The following is a 23,530-nucleotide window of genomic DNA, read 5'->3' on the forward strand; positions in this document are numbered from 1 at the left end:
AAAAATAACAATGGAGCTGATGCCCATGTACATTACCAGCAACAGGTGCAGGCACTATAATACATGACTCAAAGTCTTCTTCAAAGAGAAACAAGTTGCACTAGTCTGAATCCAGCACTAGATGACAGGAATATGCATCATGTGATTTTACAGCACTACATGTCATGAACAGACACTTTCAGGGTGAGTAACATTTTCCTTCTGTTGGATAATCTATCCACAGATTTGTACCTTTGTACAAAATCTGCACAGAAACACATTTGCATGAGTCCACAGATATGAACAAGGGCCATGGAAAAAACAACTTTTATTCGGGAATGATGCATAGATGCATATACCCACCACCTAACAAATGTGTAAAGAATACATACTTAAACTGGAGAATTCCATACTGTCAATAACTCTACTTGCCCGGTCACTGCTATTCACAAACCTGATAGGTGTTTACAAGGCATTTTCTTAGGTTTCTAGAGCATTCAATCGTTACTGGGAAGTTTATTTACTGGGTATTATCCTTTATCATTGGTGTCCCAATGCAACATTACTGTTGTATTCCAGTTAAAAGTAAAGTTAACATCTTTAGACAATTGACTTTCTCTAGATAATTAGGTCATCAGTTAAAGCTTTCTCTGTGAGGTAATAGGGAGTTATAAACCCAGGTACCGTATGAGATCGTAAATAACACTGTTCTGCAATGTCTAGGTGATGCTTCACCTTTAAACATGAAAATTACTTTCATTTACAAGTAGGCACATGTAAAATGAGAATGCGCAATGAAAACTGTTGAGACCTTAAATGTTTATAGCTTTTACAAACTACATTTTCTATAGAACATGGTAATGTTATCCTGTGATGCTGCACTTTGTAAATGAGAAGGAACTTCACAAGTCGATCAAAGGCCTACTGAACAAGAGATATGGGTTTATGTAAGGGATACAGATGTGGGACTCCAAAGCAAATCCTTGTATTTCCTTGTATTAGCCCATCCTTTGGTAGCAATCTTTGCAACACAGTGGGCTGCAGCCTCAGCTGCTGATTTTTCAGCATCCAAAAATGTGATCCACAAAAATTCCTACACCTAAAAACCTCAACCACAGGGAAGTCTTCCTCATTCACAGTGTTGAGTTCAATGGTGATAGGGTCCAGTCTACGGAACCAGGTGATCCTATGTTTTCAGTGGGGCAGATCTTGTTATCCATCTTCACTGTGGATGGCCTGTAGGTACCTAAAATGTAGGAGCCTGAATTTTAAAGTCTACTTGACTTTACTACATTGGTGTTGATTTATCAAAATGCCAGGGGTAGAGGAAGTGACATCATCCAAATGTTCAGCCGCTGATAACATTACAGAAAGTGGCATCACATTAAGTTATGACCTTGATGACGTTAAAGACTGTGTTGCCACGATCTTTGATATAATGGCATTAAAGTTATAACACCGCTGCAGTAACAATAAATTAAAGATGAAATATCAAATGCCAGATTAATAAAATAATGCAACAGGTTTCTAAGGCACATATAAATTGTGTGTGTGTGTGTGTCAGTGTCATGATTGCATGTTATGGTGGCTACCACCCAACCAGTTTTATCTGTAGCCCCCTTGTTTGCCTCCTGAAAATCCCTTCTAGAGATTCGTAGGATACAAATACATTAATTTAAAATTCCAGTTTTGAACAACCAGCAAAATGTAAATGGTTCTTGTGTTCCTGCCATAGCCTTTGTGATCTCTCAGGCCAGGGATCGCAAAGGTAGTGTCAGGTGTCGCAAAGAAGGGATCACAGACGCAACCCCTAACCGATTTCCATGCTTCACTAGTTTCCATTGAAATAGGAGTTAGGGTTAGGGTCTTAACCGGAATTTCAACACTACTGCTCCTTGCAGGCAAAGGAGATGGTTCACTCAGTTCCAGAAGCAGGGCAACCTCTTCTATCCAATAGAACTGCTTCCTGGTCATAGCAGCACTGTGAACGGGGTTCTACAGGCACCCTGCAGTTCCAGTATCGATCATGGATTATGCAGGTTCTGCAGCTTATTGAAGACAGACAATGATATGGCTCCATGACTCAGATGGCGTTGTACTTGAGCTTCATTTTCCTGCCTAAGGTGAGCTGTGGGATTCTTGTGGTTCTTATTTAATATAGGTCCATTAGAACATCCTTCATGCTGATCATCCAGTGAGCTGGATTTTTTCGAAGCATTCCTTTGATCTGGTCAACTGCTTCTGGCAGGCATAGCCCTGCTTCTTGTGCAGGCAGATAAGCTCTTGCCTAAAATTAGAGCGGCGAGGCTTCACAGTGGATTCCAAGACTTAGATCCAGTTTAAATGTAGAGCAGCAGTCCTGCAGCTGTTCCACTCCAGGTGATATCTTTTATCAGCATGGTATGCAGAGGACCATGATTTGATTACCTGACGATCTTCAAAATACTGGCTTGAGGGGCTAGTATTCACCTTCCTCTGCCGGCAAAGACCAGAATCTGGAGCCAACATGCATGTCTACTTTGTTTAAGATCCTCAAAACCTCAAAAAGTGCATCTTCCTGTTGGTGTCCAGTTTTCCTGTGTCATGAAGCCTAAGGTCAGGAATCAGACTAATAACTGACTAGCTAAGCTGGATCCCAGGTTAGGCAGAATCCTGCATCTGTTCCTGTTGCCTTGGAGATTGGCAGCAGCACAGTAAGAGCTGGTGGGCTCCCCATCCACCCACAGATATAGTAGATTTTAGGAATGGGGAACTCAGACTATGTGCAAGCTGGCATATCCAATTTGCTCAAAAGCAGCCTTTCTAAAGGAGAACCATCAAATTGTGCAGCATGGATAGGGGGGGGCAAATATAAATAACAAGAGAACTCTTTGGGACATAAATTGAAATAATTTAAAGAAAATCCTAAGGGGAAGAAGAAGTCAAAGAAAAGTCAATTATCGATCCAGCCTACTGTATAATTGTATATATCCCGTTTGGCATCTCTTTCCTATGAAACCAATTCCTCACGTTTGTTGCTCTTTGCACAATTATTCTTTTTATATAGGTTTTTCATATATGTATGTATACATATATAGCTTTTGTTAAATACATTTATCACGTTGCATTCACATTTAACATAAGACTGCAAACAAAACAGACATTGTTTACTATTCACATTACTATATACAATATAACATATCTTCTTGTACATGGAGTCCTTGTATTTCAGCATTTACAAGTGGAGGCCCATATTTTAATTACTGCTGGTTCAATATTGCAAAAGCCTACGTATTCATTTAGTGGACATATTCAATTAGTTGTTATTTCCACTACAGCCCGTAGCTGAATTCTAATGCGGTAAGTGGGCTTCATCTGCGTGGTGTCGACGCAGTTCAGACACCTTTATTTCTTTGTTTGGGCCTCATCAGGACTGAACAAGGACATGTACCTCTACATGGTCTGATTTCTGGTACCGTAGCGTTAAGACCTCCAGTCCGTGTTGGGGATGGAGCGCAATATCACTCTGCAGCTGTAGGGGGCAGTGGGCTCAGTTCCTCTCTAGCAGTCTTGGTACCACCTCAATCTGGTAGGTTACCATCCTGAATTGTACAATCCCAGGGCAAAGAAGCAGCGTTCAGAGATCATGTGTCTCTCCTGAATAATTAGTCCAGTCATTGCATTGTAGTTGAACCAAATAAACACCATCATTGAACCCAGTGTCATTGACTCCTCTTCCCCATCGTCTACTCACCCCCTGCCCACACACGCACATGCAGCCACTCACAAAGGGCATGCACTGGATGAAGGCAGGGCCCCCAGTTCAGAGGATTTAACAGGCTTTTTACTGGGGAGAGTCAGAAGGCAGCCTCTGCAAATGAATACAGATAAAATGGCCTACCCCTGGACTGTTCATGCACTGCACATAATTGCATAGACTTTCTTGAGGTGGAAAGTAGCTGGCATCTCACCACAGTACACATCTCTGATGATGAATAGTAAAGGAAAACAATTGAGTTCCCAGTGGACTTGCATGCATATTAAATTCATGGTGAAAAAACACATGGCTAACCACAAAACTCCAAAGTACATAATTTAAATTACTCTTTACATTACCATAAAATATAATAACACTGTACAGAATGTTCAACTGACTGCTAGACAAACCTCAAATCACCAAACCACTGCATCCCACTGTGCAATGTGACACACTGCTTTGGGTGTGAGGTAAGGTTTTTGTACAGTGCTCGATTATTTTTGTTCAAAGCACTGATGTATTGCAGTACTTTGTAAGGTTTTATCTGTATGTGAGTGCTTTTGTTTGTGATTGTTGTAATTTTAACTGCCATTAAGAACTTTGAAAAATATACACATACTTACAGACAAAATTAGACGTGCATGCACACACAAACAAACAAAATATTTTCCAGAAAGTATAGTTGCCTACTCTTTTGGCGCAGGCTGGTAGAATCTGAGAATTACATCTTTATCAGGAAATGTGCGACCTCACTGTGCTATCGGGACTGTTAGTCAGGTCAGGTGAGATAAGTAAGCAGTATTCTGTATCTAGCATCTGTTAAAATTCATCAGGAAAATATATTCATTGAGACCAAAGTAGCAGTCTCTTGCTATAGTTTGGAAGATTGCCTTCAGATTTGGTGGTATCTGTGCTGATCACGGACCCCTCCTTCAGGTCCCAGTACATCACTTTAGGAAAGGGTTCACAGTAAGAATGCAGTTTTATGTGGCTAATTTTAACCTGATCCACTCATCTCCTAAAGGACATAGAAATCCACTTTGGATATTTTAATACTGTGAGGAGAGGTGCGAGCCATTCATCATCAGTGTTCCAGCTGAAACCTCCATCTTAACACAATGTATAATGAGTGTTTTGTAGTTAGCTATTGTGTTGAACTGGTTACTAACCAACCCAAGCAATATCAATCCAGCACAAATCAATAAGGACACTCAGTAAGGAGCAACACTCCAGTATCTGATACAATATGACTTTAATAAGCACAATAGCACAATTATGTAAAGTGACAAGACTAGCTGAAGAGTAGCAGAAATGGTTACATTGTTATGTATAGTGTAATCCTAGCAAAACAGTCCTGAATCCTATGCAATGTGGCCCTTCACCCCTGGATAACTTAACTTTATCAGCTAGCACTAGGAAGCCCACTCCGACCTCCCTCTGTCTCTCAGTGGTAATGATGCAACAGGGGGCAGTGGCTGTGGGCGGTGGAAAATGTTCACAACTTCGTCTGTGAGCTTCCAGAGTCATCTGCACCCCTCCTTTTAAACACTAAAAGGTGGCTTACACAGCACCATGTTCCTTACCCGCACCAGTGGTTTTTGTGATGTTTTCCATGTTTTTGCTTACCCAGAATCCTCCCGACTCCTACTCACCTCTTGCTCTCACTGGTACCAACCAATCATCCTTCCAGGGCTTTCAACCTACTCTCAGGCTCTTTCAGGGTCAGTACAAACCTCAACAGTATGTCTCCCACGAGCCACATGCCTCGGCCTGGTACACCACCTTGGCAGCACCCATAGTTGTGTCTATTAGGAATGGCAAAAACAAGCATCACAAGATCACCTGCCATCCGAGTGTGGTGCATAGATTGTCCTGCATGCATTTTAACTCATCAGCACTTTCTAAGCTAATTAACCCTTTCGTATCGTAGTGTCTTCCGCACAGCTGCTGACCACCTCTCAAAGCAAAAATGTCCAATCTTGGAGTTTGTGTTAAAGGGCCTGATGTAAAATGTAGAGGACGGGCTTCGCTCTGTCTGCGGTATTTAGTAAAATACTGTTGCCTTGCCCGAGTACGCGTCCTTCATGTTCAGAGATGTCCGCCAAGCTGTCAATGAGTTTCAAGTTTGACAGACGGTACTGTCTGTCAAACTTGTAATTTGTTTATGTTTTTTAATTCCAAACACCCAAAGTGGGATTTTGTTTTTGAAAAATCAAAACTGATGGCCCCTACACCATGATAGTTGTTTGCCATGATGTGGGGGTCATTTTACAGTTTTCACTGTCCCCTTACTGAAAGACTTTTCCTGGCAGCAAGGGAGAGTGGAAACTGACCATTTGACTGCCCACTCTAAGTTGGGCAGGCGGTTGAATGCCAAAACAATGACAGGCTGTTGGAATGTGCTAGTGACGAAGTCAAAGTAGGCTCTATCACTGACCTACTTTAAAAAATATATATTTATGAATTTTCTTAAAGTTATATCATAACATTCCAGCAACACATAATACAATGTTGTTGCACAATCCAATGTGATAATATAATAATAATAAAATACATTATCTTATAGTGAGGATTACACTTAGCAATTTAAAGTATTATTAAGTGAGGCACGTATTATTTACAATGGCTATTCAATCTATTTGGGGTATTGAGAATCTCTTCAGAATGTTGAGGATGGTGATGTTAGTATGTCTCTGAGTAAGTAGGATCAAAGTGAGGCCAATGTCTTTGGATCTAGACGCAAGACGCAGTGCAACTGCATAAATATCCATGGTTTTATTGCGGTAAGGCCTCAAGCTAATCCTTCACCTTGCGTGTGGGACCCCTCCCCCAGCGTATGGCAACTCTGCATTTTGCCATCAGCAGGGCTAGTGCTGGAAAGTGACTGCAGTGTTTGGGGATAGTTTTAATGTAGTCTAGTGAGGCCTGAAGAGGGCATGGGCTATGAGGGATGGATAGCCTTTTCGAGAGGTCCTTGCATAATGTTTCCCAATGGGAGGATATGGTCGGGCAGGCCGCAGCAATAGGAAAGTAGTTGGCCACGGTGGTGACATCTCAGACATGCTGAATCATTCATGAGACCCATAGCTTGTAATAACTTGTAAAAGTGCAAGAGAGTAGTGTATTTGATGGAGGAATATTAAATGAAGTCTGTAACAGTAGGTCCACATTTCTTCAGATATGACTATATGCAGTTCATGTTGCAATTTCTCCCTGGATGTCAATCCGCAACCCCTGGCTGTGACAATTATTGCATTTAATTGACTTTTGATGAGGCCTTGTGGTGTGTTAAAGGCGAAAGCTAAAGTTATGGCTGTAAAGGTAGGTGGAATATCCGAAAACTGGAAATTACTTCTGAAATATTTTAAGTATTTGTCAATATAGAAATATTCCCAGGGGGTGGTCTCTATCTTCAGTTTAAACTCCTCTAATGGTAAGAATTTGCCAGCAAGAAAAAGATCACTTAGAATGTGTAAACTCAGCGATGTAAGCTGTTTCTGAGCTCTTGGTTCGCAGGAAGGAGGTAGGTCAATGACATATTTAAAGTTCGCCTGCCTGTAAATCGGGCTATGCAAACCTTCGTAAACTGTAAATCCGGCCCAAATGTGATTTACAGTAAGGAGTAAATATGCTTCCCTCTGCGAGGAATGGTGACAAGTGCTCATACAAGACTCATAGATAGAGGGCTCTACCACAGTCCATGTACCATGCTTGGGTGCCTTTTTGGTCTACTACTAATTTCAGAGATTCAAGAAACTCCATTATACTGACTCTCACAGAAGCAGCAGCTCAGGATATTACCTTAAATAGTATGTGCCCATTAGTGTACACCTTTTTGTTGCTGTTTGCCACATTTTAGTTCTTCCAGGAAAGCTGGGGCCATTCGACATGCATACTCCATACACTCACAGATGCGTAAAGAGAGAAATGTAAAGTTAGCAACATATCAATCATTTAAACTCAGTTCATAAGTTCAGAAAGATTTCGGTATGTCCCAGATGCTTTTTACACTCTTGAGATAGCCTGCACTGTCCCCCTTACTTCTGGTCCCATTGTTGTTTATAGCCTCTTGTTCTACGGCATTCCTTCTTTGTAATCAGTGTTGTCATACTTTGTAAGTGTGCCTCTCATTCATGCGTCTACAAGCTATACCCTTACTCACTTTTCCATTGAGTCCTCTATTGTTCTCAGATGGACACTCCTAAGGCCACGGGACCTGAAGGAGCTCTGGTTTGTTGTCTGAATTGTTCTGTTCATGGCCTCGGCCTATGAATTCCTGCAGTGACTGCACTGTGCTAGCCCCTCGGCTGTCCCTCACATGGCTTCCTGGCGTGCCTTTTTCATGTTCTTAGCTTGCTTGGCGCTTCACTTAGCATGGCCCTCTTTTGTTGTTTGATGCCTCTATAAGTTATATGCTCTCTTCTGACCTGCCCTCTCTTTCCCATAGTTACGTCGGTCTGGATCATATCTATTCTGGCACGTTTGCACTGATTGGTGCAGCAGCATTTCTTGGAGGTGTGGTTCGCATGACGATTAGCCTGACCATCATTCTGATCGAATCTACAAATGAAATTACTTACGGATTGCCCATTATGCTCACCCTGATGGTGAGTAATTTACAGTAATGGCTCTGATCAAGCTATGTATAATCAAGGGAAGGAATGCAGCTTATCTGTGCTGGCTGCGAGTTAGCTGTCTGAGAAGAATGGGCCCCATCAAGCAAGCTATGTTTGACTGACTGTTTGTTCTTCCTACAGGTGGCAAAATGGACAGGTGATTTATTTAACAAGGGCATCTACGATATCTATGTGGGCCTACGTGGTGTGCCGCTCCTTGAATGGGAAACCCAGGTTGAAGTGGATAAGTGAGACTTGTGGATTACCTTCACTTTATTTAAAGTCCCTGGGGAAGATAATATATGCAAGTCGGCAAGGGGGCGGGGAGAGCATGCTGTGCTGGTTGTCCTTCTGGCTTCTTCTAGACTGCTTTCCTCCAGTCTTGTTTTGTGCTTCCTTGACCTGCTTATCTTCATTTCTGCGTGTGCTATACACATTTATTAGATCCTTCAGGTTTGTGTGCCCTCCCACTCATGCTTGCTGCCACTCCATTTTCTCTTATGCATAAGTTTCGGAGTGTGCTTGTACATAGTCATCAGCCATCATTTTCTCCTTTCATAGATTCACACATATTCGGTCTTCCGAGTTACGATTTTTGTAGACTCATTACTGTCTGCAGTTGTTTCTCCATGTGTATACTATGCACCATTGTTGCCTCTTATATTGTCCCTTCCATGTTGTTTTTGTTTTCCAGGCTTAGAGCTAGTGATATCATGGAGCCTAACCTCACCTACATCTACCCCCACACACGCATCCAATCCTTGGTCAGTATTTTGCGAACTACAGCACATCATGCCTTCCCTGTGGTGACGGAGAACCGGCCCAATGAGAAGGAATTCATGAAGGGCAATCAATTGATTAGTAACAACATTAAATATAAGGTGAGAATGTGGGAGAGTTGTAAACTTGATGAGTGCATGTCTCTTACATGGGGCAATTGGGAGCAGTGATCTTTAGGAGGAAATCGTGTTGTTTGGAGTTTGGAGATCTCCCATTATGAATAAAATCATGTCATGGGGGCCGCTTCAAAAGTGGTACCCTAGGTGAGGTGCATGATGAAGCATACTCTTCAAGATGGGCATGCTTTGGATGTAGAGAATATGGGTTGGATCTTTTTCATGCTAGTGCTCCCCTTTGGCATTCCGGGTGAGTCAAAGTTCTCTCCTGAAGGTTTACAATTAAAGTAGGATTTATCATAAAGAGGGTCATAGGTTGGATTTTAGGGAGGCATCATATTCAGGACATGCAATTTGAGTGTGGTGGAAGAGCACTCCAGAGAGGCTGGCCTTGGTACTAGTGGTGTGTCTTGTGTGTGAGATAAATCTTAGTGGGACAAGTTATCTGTGCATGGGTTTTTTGTGTGACAGTAAGTATTGTCCTCTTCAGAAGGGGCAAGTCTTGGGTGTGGCAAATGAGAGAGGTTCCTCTCCAAGAATCCCATGTGCTTTGATTATTGGGTGGGATGAGTTTACTTCTGTAGCGAATGTCTTTGATTTGGAATTGGGCCAGATCATTTTCCACAGGAGTACATCATGGTTATGGTAAATGGGGAACAAGCCTATATTGCTGTGTTTTTTCTTTGCCATTGCTTACTTTCACAGTGATACTTTTTACCAAAAAGCATACATTTGGAATCCAAGTTTTGTAACATATTCAGCAAAGTATTTAGTTCTTCAGACGTATGTACCTAGTATGTGTGTAGACTACAGCTGTGTGACATTTTGCTTCAGGATCTAGCGGAGGGATGTAAGTGTGCTTGTGTAATAGGAGGAGAAGGAGATTGAGCTTGCTTTTGAGTGAGTAGTGGTATAATTGTTAATGAAGACCCAAGTTTGCATCTTGTATTGAGAGCTAATATGGCCCCCACTTCCGGAGGTGCACTTTCTGCCATGCTTCTGACGCAAGACATGGAGGGAGGAGATATGAGTTACTAGAGTAGGCTGTTTGCAGGACCTAAGAGTCTGTGGATGAATGCTCTGGAATTGCAAGTTAATGTGACAGGGCATATTTCCCTTGCTTATTGGCCTTCAGACAGATGGTAACTGCAGGTCTCTAATTCTCTGAAAGGTCACCCATAGTATCCAACCATCTAGAGGACCCTGGACCCAGCCTGAAGTGGAGCATTTGCTTCCTTCACCATGAGGCATGGGAAGGTGAAGGATGAGCGACTACACCAATGAAAAGAGGAATATACTTTGGCCTTTAGGGGGTAATCCAGTTATCAAGGTTCCATGTTTCATATCTCTGCCTATTTTCTATATCTGTTCTCTGTTGAGCACTAATGCTGCTTGATACTCCTGCAACAGGAGTTTAGCTTTCAGTTGCTGTGTGCAGTATATATATAGATAGATAGATGTAGATAGATATATGTCGATAGATATATATATATATATATATATATATATCTACATATATCTATCTATCTATATATACTACATTTGTTTGTGGCATATGTAGCTGTAGGTAGACATGCTCTGCATATTCCTGCCATCTAGTTTTGGGCTCTGACTTGTGCACCATGTTTTTCTTTGAGTCATGAGGTATGATGACTGCTCCTCTAGCTGTTAATGCGCATTGACATCGACTCCATAGTTGGATTGTTTTCTTCTTTTGTTGGGGGTTGGACGTGGTTCGCCCGAGCTCTGAGTCAACGCTGTTTGGCAGTCTTCATCGAGGCCTCTCGAGTTCTCTGTTCCCGGTAGCCTTTGAGCAGTCCTTCAGTGCACCTAAGTTTCTTCTCAAAGTTGTGGACCCTCCACCCAAACCAGGTTGGGTGTGTTGTCGAGGCCCCGCATGGGGCCTCTTTCGTCGGAACTTGCGCTAGAAAATGTTAAAACCGTGATGGAAAAGACACCCTTTCAATACTGTCCACAGTGCCATTTGAAGGACTTGTGTATGGACTAATGCAGTCTGCAACCTCCGTCTGTTCCTGGACCATAATCAGACCTGCTCTGCCTGCCTCGCGTTCCGGTGGAAATAGACTATTCGGTATCGACGTGACTGTTGACTCCTATTGCATTCCATGTAGCAACATCGTGACTATAATACCCTCAACATCTTCAGGGAAAATGTTGAAGAGAAAGCAGAGGGAAACATTGTCACCGAATAAGTTGCCACCTTCATTTCTGAACCTGACTCCGAGATCCCAGACCCGCAGCCAACCGCAGTCCAGCGTCAGAAGATGACTAATGTGAGTGCCAGTATATACCAATGCACTCAACGCCCCTCCGAGGACATCATGCCTCTTTCCGGGAACACAGCAAAATTATATAAGGGTCAGCCCTAATCACCCACATCACATGGGCTACAAACAGAGCACAGAAGAAAATTGTAATGCGGAAAAAATATTTGCAAAGCAAGTACAATGATGATTACCTGAATTAATCACCGGCTTTTAATACTTGATTATAGCACATTTATTTTATATACACACAAGGAATCATATTTGTCTTTACTCAGTTGGACAGATGCCCTAATCCTGCATGGTGTCACACAGCGAAAAAAGCGAACAAAAAAGAAATCAACAATATTACATATACAAACAATATACCAAAATGACAATTAACATTATCACCACAACCATACCGGGCCATATAAAAAGCGTTTTCTTCAACTCTCAGTCCTCCTTTAGGAATTAATTATGATAGTTTTTTAATTCATTTTATGCACAATACCATTAGGAGATCGTCTTTAAAGTATGAACATAAGAGGAAAACCCATATCCTCTTTAGTCTTTTGGGTGTGCGTTTCAATTATCATTAAAACAATGCTGTTGGGTTTGTAGAGACTTCTCCAAAGAAGGTGTTGGCACGTTTCGGCCTAACACTTTTGGCCTCTTCAGGGCAAACAGAAGACAGAGTGCCCATAAAGGAACAAAGCGTCCATTGGTATCAGTACAACTTTAGAAATTGAAAGAGCCAGTCCTTGAGTGCGTACAATCTATAAAGGCTTTCACGTTCTTCTGCTGGGACTTATTGTGAACAAGTAGCAGCACGTTGTCAGTTATTTAAGTCCAAATTCAATTTGATCCTTTTAAGTGCTAGTCGTTGTGTGGTATAAGTCCTGGTGGCCTCATTCATTTCTCACCCATAAACAACAGAAAACATTATGCCGCTGGTTAGGCGACTGGTTCGGTAACACAGCCTTCCGGGCCACCACTGCCTCTCAGCCATGGCCAGCACCAATCCTAAGCTTAGGAGCTGACTCCGAGCCAGCCACATAAGACCCGGCCTGTCTAAACCCAGGCAGCTCCATCCGCACCCTCTGGTGGCTTGAAGTCTGCTCCAAAGGACTCCAAGGAGCTGAAACACTGACATCGAAAATGGATTTGAAGCCGAAACAGACTTCAGCATCCAGTCATCCATCCATGGCCACTCTATGGACCAGGAGCTTCCCTTTTACAGCACCTACTGTAGAAGTGGTACTGTGGCTGTTTATTCATCTTCACATGAGCAAGATCACTGGAAAGCCCCCTCCACAGGGGAATCAGACTCTCCCTCGCAAGAGGCAGCTTACCTTTGAGGACCAACTAGTGCTGGAAACCTCACTGCATCAGAAGCAGAAAAACCATCAAGATAGAGCCACCAGTCTGCTACCCCTAAGGCCTGCTCATCCATCTCTTCCTCCTCCACCACAGCTGGCACAACCTCCTCCGAGCTCCCTCCTCCTTCACCCCCACATGGGATCCAGCCCTCTTTGCCAAAGGGTCTATGCATTCATCTTACAGGGAGGGAAGCCCTCCACCCTTAGCTCTCTATGATGTTTCATATGACCAGGTACTCCTAGATGACCTCTGGGATGATTATTGGGTTGTGCCAATGACCCTGACTTACACCCTGCCAAGCCTTCCCCTTCTGATGATACAACCTCATATCATGAAGTCACCCACAGGGCAGTTACCTTTCACATGGTGGATGTACTCACCATTCCAGAAGAGAAGGACGTCCTGGTGGAAACGCTCTCCCACACTCAGTCACCGTCACCCTCGGACACACCCTGCATTAGCGGCCATCTCCCACCAGTCTTGTTGGCGATGCATGCCGCCCACATGCGGGCCAATGCTCAGAGCACTGGGGATGCCCCGCCTGAGACAAGGAAAGTAAAAAGACTGACTTTTTGGCGAAAAGAGTGGCCTTGCAATCTGCGACTCATTGTTGTATCGTCAGTTCTGTGGGGTTGTTGGCGAGGTATGACCATGCCCATTGGGATGAAATGGGGGAGCTCATACAACACCTCCCAGATCAGTAAAATTAGCAGACACAGGAGACTGTCAAAAGTGCAGACCATCTCCTGCACTTCCATTCTTGATGTGGCCAACACCGCTGCTAGGGGCATCATTTTCATTGTTCCCATCCACAGGCATGCTTGGCTTTGGCTTTAAGCAAGAAGTCAAACAACATCTGATGAGCATGCTGTTTGATGGAGAACACCTCTTCTGCCCATAAGATGATCAGATGCTGGAGAAAATAAAGAAGGACACCAATACAGCCAAAGCAATAGGGGCTCTCTAGTCCCACCGCCTCATTCCTCTTTTGGCCACACACAGTTTTGTAGCAGCGCAAAAGGTACCTCCCTGGAGGCTTCCTCCTCCTACGAGAGGAAACAGCAGCAGCCTCAAGTCTCCAAGGATATTCCAGGGGCACCTATAGAGGAAACAATGGCAAGGGTAGAGGTAAAAGTGAAGCAGCTAAGGGAGCTGCCCCCTCCCCCCAAGCAGTGACTTCCTCTCCCTTCCCCTCGTTCACACAGCTTTCGGTGGATGTCTGTAGGGGTTCCCTCCACAAAAGCGAACCAGTGAGTTTGGTCTGTTGTAGAGCAGTGTTATTGCCTGGAGCTCACTGCACAACCAACAAACATCCCAACCTGCAAGCACTCCCTCTTCCTAGCCCCAAGAAACACTGGTCACTCAGACCCATTCTAGACTGCCAACCCCTCAATAAGTACATACGGTCGGAGCATTTCCACATGGTTACGCTCCAGGACGTCATACCATTACTGATGCAAGGTGATTTCATGACCACCCTCGGTTGAAAAATGCCTTTTTCCATATCGCAATTCAAACTGCACATCGCTGCTATCTCAAATTCATGGTAAGTGGACAGCAACTTCAATTCAAAGTTGTGCCTTTCGGGGTCACCACCGTGCCAAGGTTCTTACCCAAATCTGTGGCACTGGTAGCCGATTACCTATGAAGGAGCGACGTCCATATCTTCCCGTACCTCTACGATTGGCTTATAAAGAGTGCAAGCAAGCATCAGTTTCTACTTCACATGCAGATCACTTTACATCTCCTTCACAATCTGAGCTTCACCATCAACATGGGCAATTCCAACCTTCAACTATTCCAAATACAGCATTTTCTAGGGGCATCTCTGTATTCAGCCACGTGAAAAGCTCACCCCTGTCCTGCTTGAGTCCGGGCCTTTCAGTCCCTGCTGCCTCTTTTTCAGCCAAATCGTCTACTCACCATACGCACAGTAATACGACCACTCAGCATGATGGTCTCCTCCATTGCAATCGTTGCCCACGCCTTTTCGCATATGCATCTGCTCCAGGAGTGCTTTGCAGCACAGTGGTTGCAAGCGTAGGGTCTATGGGAAGATCTGGTGTTGATAATTACCAGCACCCATTGCTCTCTACAGTGGTAGAACAGCAGCTGTATGGTGCGGGACAGGCCTTACCTGGTCCCCGTTCCTCAAGTTGTCGTCAACACAGACGCCTCTTCCAGGGCTGGGTGGCACATCTACAGGACATAACTATTCAGGGTTTGTGAACTCCCCTCCAACAGACTTTTCACACACATTACCTGGAGTGGTTGGCAATTCAATTGGCTTAAGGCCTTTTTCTGCTACGTTCACTACAAAACAGTCAACATGACTGGTATGCAGTACCTGCAGAAACAGGGTGGCTTACACTCCTAACTGTCAGCATTAGCACTGGACATTTGTCGTTGAGTGATTCACCACAAGGTTCACCTCCTAGTGGAGTACCTTCTCGGAGCAGACGACGACTTTGCAAACCTGCTCAGCAGGATGCAGCAACACATCCATGAGTGGGAGCTCCACCCCAAAGTCCTGATCCCCTATTTTCGGGGCTGGGCGTTTCCCAAAATAGGATCTGTTCACAACTGCCGAAAACGCCAAATGCCCAAACTATGGCTGTAGATTTGCACAGTCCATAGCCAATGCACTATGAATGAACTGGTCAGGGATATTTGCCTACGCTTTTCCGCTTCTCCCACTCCTTCCGTAATGATTCGGAAGCTTCGGCAAACATCCCTCACCCTGGTGTCTCCTCATGGGCCGGGCAACCTTGGTTCACAAACCTTCTTGAGTTGTCTGTAGTCCCTCACAACCAGCTCCCCAACAGGCCGGAGCTTCTCACATAACACCAGGGCACACTTAAGCATCTCAATCCCAGGGAGCTCTACCTATCAATCTGGCTCAGAAGTCCTAGAATTTGGTTACCTTATTTTACCCCCTGAATGTTTGGTCATCCTCATGAAGGCTTGCTGCCCCACTACTACAGCCTACTATGTGGCTAAGTGGAAGAGGTTTGTCCACTACTGCTTACCTAAACATAGTGACCTACTAAAATCAACAGTGCAGAACATTGTTAGCTACTTGTTTCACTTGCAAAGCTCAGGCCTAGCTTACACATCCATTTGTTTACATTCTTGCAGAACTGGGAATGCTCCTCTCTGTTAAGAGTCCCTGTTATTACAGGTTTCATGGAAAGACTTAAAAGAATTACCCCTCCAAGAACACCCCTGGACCCTCCTGGAACCTCAGTGTAGTCCTCACTAGTCTCATGGGGCCCCCTTTTGAGTCCCTTGATTCTTGCCTTCTCCAATTTTTGTCCTGGAAGGTGGCATTTGTAGTCGAGATCAATTCCCCCAATCGTGCCACTGAGATCCAAGCGCTCTTGTTAGAGGCGCCCTCCTTTAATGTTCACGCTGACAGAGTAGTCCTTAGAACTAACCCAAAGATTCTATCTAAGGTGATCTCTCCTTTCCACCTGAACCAGACAATTGACTCCCAGTGCCCTTCCTGCATCCTGGCTCAGTAGCAGATAGAACACTGTACACACTATATGTTAAAAGGGCTCTTATGTGCTACAGTGATATAACACAACCATTACGTAAGATGCAACATTTATTTGTTACCTACTCAAAACCACATCAAGGTAAATCCATGTCAAAAGCAGGGATTGCTCGCCAGCTAGTCAAGGGTATACAAACCTGCTATGCCAAAGCCAAAAAGCAGCGTGCTACTTCACCAAGCAGCCTCCCTGGCTTTTCTGGGTAACATCCCTATAGCTGACACCAGTAAAGCAGCCACCTTGTCCACACTACACACATTCACCAATCACTACTGTGTGGATGCCCTAGCACGACAGCAGGCCAGGTGTGCCAGGCTGTTCTACGTACACTTTCCCAATGTTCTGCAATATCCTCTGGCTAGCTACTGCCTTACAGAGAAACTGCTTACATTCTATGCAGAGCATGTGTATCTATCATTTAATCAATCAGAATTTATTACGCAGAGCTAATCAAGTGATTGCAGGTCCTGGAGGTTCATTCGAACAGCCAGGTCTTCAGGGCCCTTCGGCATTCCGAAGTGAGTTGATTGTATGGAGCTGCACAGGAAGACATTTCAAGGTCTTTTCCTGCTTCTGTAGATGCGGGGGAGTGTGGGCAAGTGATATGGAGGCAGCACACAATCTCCTCATTTGTTGGTGGAAGTTCAAGCGGTGGTTGATGTAGGCGGGTCCTTGATTGTGTAGAGCCTTGTGTGCGTGGGTTAGCAGCTTGAACTGGCATCTCTACTTTTCCAGGGAGCTAGTGGAATTGCCTGAGGTGGGGTGTGATGTGGGTTTGCCAGGTGAGGTCGAGGATGAGTCTGGCTGCTGTGTTCTGAATGGTTTGAAGTCCCTGTAGGAGGTGTGCAGCGATTCCTATGTAGAGAGAGTTGCCTAAGTCCAGTTGGCTGGTGACGAGGGCCTGTGTCACGGTGCGTCTTGTGTGCTGGGGTAGCCATTTGAAGATTTACATTGCATGCGCAGGGGTGAGGAAGCAGGCGGCTACGTAAGCCACAAACAGAAAATGCTATTTACCCTGTAAGCATTTGTAGATGGCATGCAGTTCTGTAGAGTCACATACGCCGCTATTAGGATTGTAGTGTATTATAAGGTATGGTTGTGCGACCGTTCCATGTAATACACTCGTAAAACTGTCTTGGGTCCAGTCAGGCTCTCCACCTTTAGCTCAACTCTAGGAAGCGGTGGGTTCGAGCAGCAATGCTTAAACTAAGGAGCCTATTGTAAGACATTTGAAAGCACCAAGCAACGAAATAAAGTCACAAAACACGAAAGACATCTGACCCTAATGTATAAAAATAGAATATATTTAATGAATTTTAGACATCAAAATCCTCCAGAGAGTTACGGAGATTTAGATTTTAAAGTAAAACGTACATTTCAGCTATTTAGTCCAAATTGCAAACAATCATTGGTAACTGTAAAGTTTAGAAACTTTTGAAAAATTTTGAAAGAGGTATGTTCGACTTCTTTGGCCCAACTGGGGCAACCAAGTCTGGCAGGGAGAAGGTCAGAAGGGCTACTAAGTAGTATTTGGATAGTTACCCTGTCACGCAAGCAGTTTCACGCTTTACATCAAAACCGTCATAGACTTTAATGGAGTGGCCCTGATGCTGGGGATGCTCTGGGTGCTGTGTGGTTTGTGGCGGGGTGTCCTTGCAGTTATTCCTCAGTCCCTGCATGAGGTGGAGATACTTTATCCTCTGAGGTCGGGGTCCCTCAAAGTGCACTTTGAGCCAGTAGAAAGCCAGCTGCTGCTGTGCTATCGGTCTCCATACACAGCGGGTCCAGTGATATCCTTTGGGGGAGGCTTGTGTCCCTTGGGTGACTAATTCGGACTCAGATGACACTCCTGGGTCCAGCAGACTTGGGTGCAACTTTTGGCCATTGAGGATCGGTCTCTTGAAGTGCCCAGCAGCGTTTGGCGATGATTTTAGATGGGCTTCTCCAGCTTTGATGGCCCAGGTGCTGGTTTTAGGGTGTCAGCCGGCTGACACTTTGAGTCACTTCTTTGGTCTGGGTTCGGGAGCGTCTTTTCCTTGAGCCAGGAGCCATAGGCACAGTTCTCTCTTTGTAGCCCAAGGTGCGGCAGGTACAATCTAGCAGGTGGTGCAGCTTCTCTTGCCAGGTCCAGGGCTCAGCAGGTCAATCCTTCTTTGGTCCTTTCACCAGTTTCATCATGATTTGAGGTTCAGGGTACCAGGGGTGCCATATTTTTGCCCAGAAAGTGCCTGGGATGAGGATGATGTGGCCACTAGCCAATGGGCTGCTAGCATCCCTTCTGCCCTGTGACAACTTCCGGCTATGTGTGGCATCTAGCAATCTCAGGGTGGACTGTTCTGCCCACTCCCAAGATGCCTGAACCCTTCCTTGGATGTTAGGAGATTGGTAGCCCCCCCCTTAGTGGTGTGGCTACCTGTGGGCTACTTGCCCATGGGAAAACCGGTATAGGCATTTGTCTCCCCTCTCTGTTCCCACCACCAGCCTGTCTACCTGAGCAAAGAGGCAACACCTCAGCTGTGTTAACGACGTTTGCCCACCAAAGGCAGCTTCGCCTTTGAAGCGCACTTTTTTTGGTCAGCTCCTTGGGTGTCTTCATGCAAGCGGGAGGTAGCACCTCCCTCTGTAGCAGGCTACCACTGTTCCAAAGCCTGGGAGTCGTTTTCACAATTCCCCAGGAGGGCAGAAAGCTGTCTAGTGACCAGCGATTACATGAGGACGCTGGACAAACTGGGCTACAGAGTGGCAACTTTCACAAAAGTTGATTTTCCATAAATTCAACTTGGGCATCAAGTCAGGTTTAATGCCATGATCAATTTGATACCTTGAAGTACCCATTTTAGTAGTCCCATTCAGAACTTAGCTGACAGTTGTCAGCCAGTAACTGTTAGACAATGTGGTTACTAACTTTACCACAGCAAAAAAGTATGTGGCCTACTTAATTATACACAGCTTCCTGCCTCGGGGCTCTCTAGGCCTTCCTTAGGGGAGACTTGCATATATTTTTAAAGGAAACAGGGGCTTTGCCATTGGTTGAAATGGCTAAGTTGAACTCGCAGTTTAAAACTGTCATTTTGTACTTGACACATGGTGGCACAGCAAGTGCTGCGGCCCTGGCGGGATCCTCTGTCTTACATGCCCAGGGTACCCTTTGTACCATATACTAGGGGCTTTTAAATATGTCCGCTTATTGCAATTTGGGATAGCCAATTCAATTAACATTTTGAACGGGGTTACAACACTGCCACAGGGATCTGTTTAGAAGACTTCCGTGCTTTCTGAGTCGCAAAAACCATCTGCATCAATCCAAAACTTTTGTGGGTGATCATGCAAAAAGCTGCAGTTTCTTACAACTACCTTTCTCCCCGGACGCCATCGGTTGTTGCGGGTATCTTTTCTTTTCTCTAACTTTTCTTTCCTTTCGCATGGACATCTGTATGCAATCTCATGCTCTCTCCATCCTCACCTGCCATGCGGGAAAACAATCTAACTATGGAGTTGATGCAGATGCTCAATACCAGCTAGAGGAGGAGTCACTATACCTTGTGACTCCAAAGGCTTCTTCAAAGAAAAGCAGGTTGTACAGACGCAAGTCCAATACTAGATGGAAGGAGTAGGAAGAGCATGGGAATTTAAAGCACTACATGCCACAAACAGAGGCTTGCAGGGTAAGTAATATTTTCCCTATATACAAACATCGGTGGATCTAGCAGATCTAAAGATAAGACCAGGTTCGCTGCCAAAACCTTAAAGATGTTGCGGAAGCCGATTAGGACATGCAGACTCAGTCCCCTGTCCTGAATAAATATTAGGGGAAGGGTAGGTATACCCTGACCCCCTAGGCCTAGTGATGGGGTTTCTAGATGGACTCCCTCCCGGGACCAAACACATAGTTTTTTTAAGGGCACACTGGATCTGTGATAAAATTGGGGGGGAAAGGTGGGCTTCCACCCTTTTGAAATTAAACTCCCTAGGGGAGGCCATGGCCTAGGAGATCAATGGAGTTTAGGTTTATGGGGATTGGGATGTGTGCCTCCCCTTCCATGAGCCATTTGAAGGCCCCAGGGACCTGATACGTGGGGGCCAAATTCATTTCAATGGGGAGAGGAGCAGGTGGTCCACCTCCTAGAGCCATTGTATGGCCTCGTACCCCATCACAGGGGCCTTCCTTATTTTATTTTTGGGCGGCCGCATGGGGCCTCAAGACCCAACCCTGGTATGGCGCTTCAGACCACATCCACTGGGGCCATCTCACTGTTTGTGTCCCAGGGACCCCATCCCCTGGCACACTCTTCCCTGCCCACGTGAATGCAGGCAGGGAAGCCTCAAGAAGGGCTCCCACCATGCAGGAGCAGTGGGGAAAGCTGCCGCTGCTTATTTATTTTTCACTTTTCCCGAGAAGGAGCGCTTCATAATGTCCTTTGTGGGCTAATTTAGATATATGTTGCTGCTCGTGGTGCATCAGTCTGGGCATGGGCACCACCAGCATGTTTCTTAAGTGCTGTGTGGTGCTGCAGGGAGTGCAGAAGCCCCATAGAAATACTTTTTTAAAAAAACAGTAGCCATGTGTTTCATGGTGTCTTAGGAGCATGACTTCAGGAAAAGTTTGTTATTTTTAAGCATTGCCAGAGCTGGAGCTTTTGCTCTTCAGCTTGGGAATTCAGAGAGCCCCTGTGGTTGGTCTCATGGCTACAATATGTGGCTTGAAGAGTGTAAAAGAAAGACTCTGACAACTATGTAACGTTTTTGTGACTACAAATGCCAAGGAGGCTAATCAGCAGTAGTGGTTGGGGGTGTTACACCCTCTTCAGAGACAGGCTTTTGTTCTGGGTCTCCTAAGAGCAAAGACTCTCACCTTAGGAGGTCAGAACAGTATCTCTGGTGGCAGATTGACAGAAGCTAATCAGCAGGCACACCAGAGGCTGGTAGGTTTTCAGGGGCACTTCTGAGGTTCCCCCTGGGTGCATATATAGGTAAATCCAAAACTGGCATCAGAAGTTTGCATTTATATTAGTAGAGTGCTCTCTGAACTGGATCATTTGTGTTTAGGTCTCGCCTGAGCCAGCGCATGCGCTGGCGAGACTTTTAGTGGGTGGGGTTCAGAAAATGCTCCCGCACGCTTTTGCGTGTGGCATAGAGCTTGAGGTTATGCGCACGGGCGCACGCTTCCGTCATGGCTCATTAAGTGCATTGCTCGCGGGCACCCTTCCAGCCCGCGATCGCGTTCACTTTGACGGCTGCGTCACACATGCGCGCGCACACAACTCCCGTCTTCCATGCCATCACTTGTTTCTTATTCTCGCAGATGAAATAACCACTGAACTAAGCTGCCTAACAACGCATTTTAGCTTAGCTCTGGCTCTCACAATGTTGTGACTTCGGGGCACCTCAATTTTAAGCACCAATTGTCCGTTGTTGTTTGTTGTAGTTTGCGCAATATTGGTTTGCGGACGCGATCTCGGTCGAAATGGGAAAAAGTCGGCGTCGCCTTCCGAAATTGGAGAACAAGATCTCCAGAACACCGCGTTTATCCGAGACTCGCCCCGCCCCCTCAATTGAGTAGTAGAATTTCTTTTTTCTCGCTGTACAAAGGCTGCTTTGCGTAAAAAAAACGTTGTGCTACCACTTGATCCCCAGAATTTATTTTAAGCTTGTCAATACCAATGTCCACTAGGGACTCTAATAACTTCTACTATTAGCCAACTCAATGGTAGTGTTTCTTACGTCAGGAAGTATAAAATATCTTTACCGTATTCCATGTCCCCTTCTTCTCGACTGCTGTCTTTTTGTTGCAGTGTAAGTGAAACTAATAATTAAATATCCGGAATCCACGTTTCCCCACGGGCCACTCTTTAATGTTATTTGCATAACGCCCCGCACATGTCTGTGACTTGCAGAAATGAGCTACGAGTATCTTGTGACGAAATGCGATATTTTAGGTAGGGGATGTTTATTATTTTTCTATTTGCAATAAATTAGGTTTTATTGCTAACGTGATATAACGTTTTAACGTTTTATAGCATATTAAATGGCTCAACGAACGTCAAAGGTCATCACAAGCGGCAGCAATGACGCACTTCTTTCTGAATTCAGAAACTGCGGACTGTTCTTTGCTGCTCCTAGGCAAAAGAAAGACCCCCATGCTACGCCTTTTGACATCCCATCCTCCTTGGTAAATTCTGCCGAGGAAGGCATTAACGAAGAATCAATCTGTTTAGTATTCTTTCAAATTAATTTGATTTCCTCGCTTGCAGTGTCTTTATTGTTCTTCAGCGCGTCATTACATGAAACTAATTGTTTTTTTCAGTCACTGCATTTAGGTAACTTTCTTTGTCACAATTTGCGACGGTTTCCTGCAGAAGCAAAGTTGTTGTCTGTTTCGATGGATTCCGTGCCAATACATATTTCATAAAGAAGTCGGCGTCGTGTGGAGACCTTTCCCTAAATCCTCGAATGCGCTGTAAGTGTGTAAAGCTTCAAGGCGCACAGGCACACTCGGTTCATATGAAGGGGACTCCAATTCTCCTACGATTGTGAGCCTTTGTGCTGAAGAATACTTGTCTTGAATCCAGGAATTTGGAAAATACGTGGATCTCTTTTTTTCAGTCTGTGTTTTTCCTTGAATCTCCCTGCAAAGTGACTCTGTCCGCTTGTACGGGAACTGCGTGATGCTAAGTCTGTATGGACAGCCTCTGAGAATACAGACCGTGACCCCTGCTGGGCAGCTGGGAGAGCAGCGCGTGTCCCTGGCCCGCGCCACTCTGTGACCACCTCATACAGCCCGAGCTGGACTTCAACACCTCCCAGAAATATGTTCCAGGAAGACGGATTGTTCTCTGGTCGTTACTGAGTGCCCAGGTCCAGTTTGCTTTCAGCGGTGACACAATGGAAAAACTCCCCCTGATCCCCCCCCTCAGCTGCCATTTTGCAAAATAATTTTAGTCACATCAACATTTTAAGTGTATTGGAAGGGAGAGACGAAGAAACTGCTTCTATTGGTATTTTGTTTGTGGGGGGTGGGCTGCTTATACAATGTAAATACTAACTTGCTTACAGCCATATGTAAGGCCCAATAAACCCAGAAAATAAAATATGTTTATAA

The 23,530-nt window shown here is 44.9% G+C and overlaps 1 protein-coding gene across 1 annotated transcript in view; it reads left to right on the forward strand.

Moving 5' to 3' along the window:
* Nucleotides 1-23,530, forward strand: part of CLCN6 (Cl-/H+ antiporter 6) — a 206,788-nt gene that overhangs the window by 144,446 nt on the left and 38,812 nt on the right. The window contains exons 16-18 of the mRNA XM_085609913.1: nucleotides 8,163-8,322; nucleotides 8,473-8,579; nucleotides 9,026-9,212. Of these exons, the coding sequence (XP_085466039.1) occupies nucleotides 8,163-8,322; nucleotides 8,473-8,579; nucleotides 9,026-9,212 (454 nt within the window). The remainder of the gene's footprint in view (nucleotides 1-8,162; nucleotides 8,323-8,472; nucleotides 8,580-9,025; nucleotides 9,213-23,530) is intronic.

This window comes from Triturus cristatus, chromosome 1_2, assembly GCF_964204655.1.
Source record: "Triturus cristatus chromosome 1_2, aTriCri1.1, whole genome shotgun sequence".
Lineage (NCBI taxonomy): Eukaryota > Metazoa > Chordata > Amphibia > Caudata > Salamandridae > Triturus > Triturus cristatus.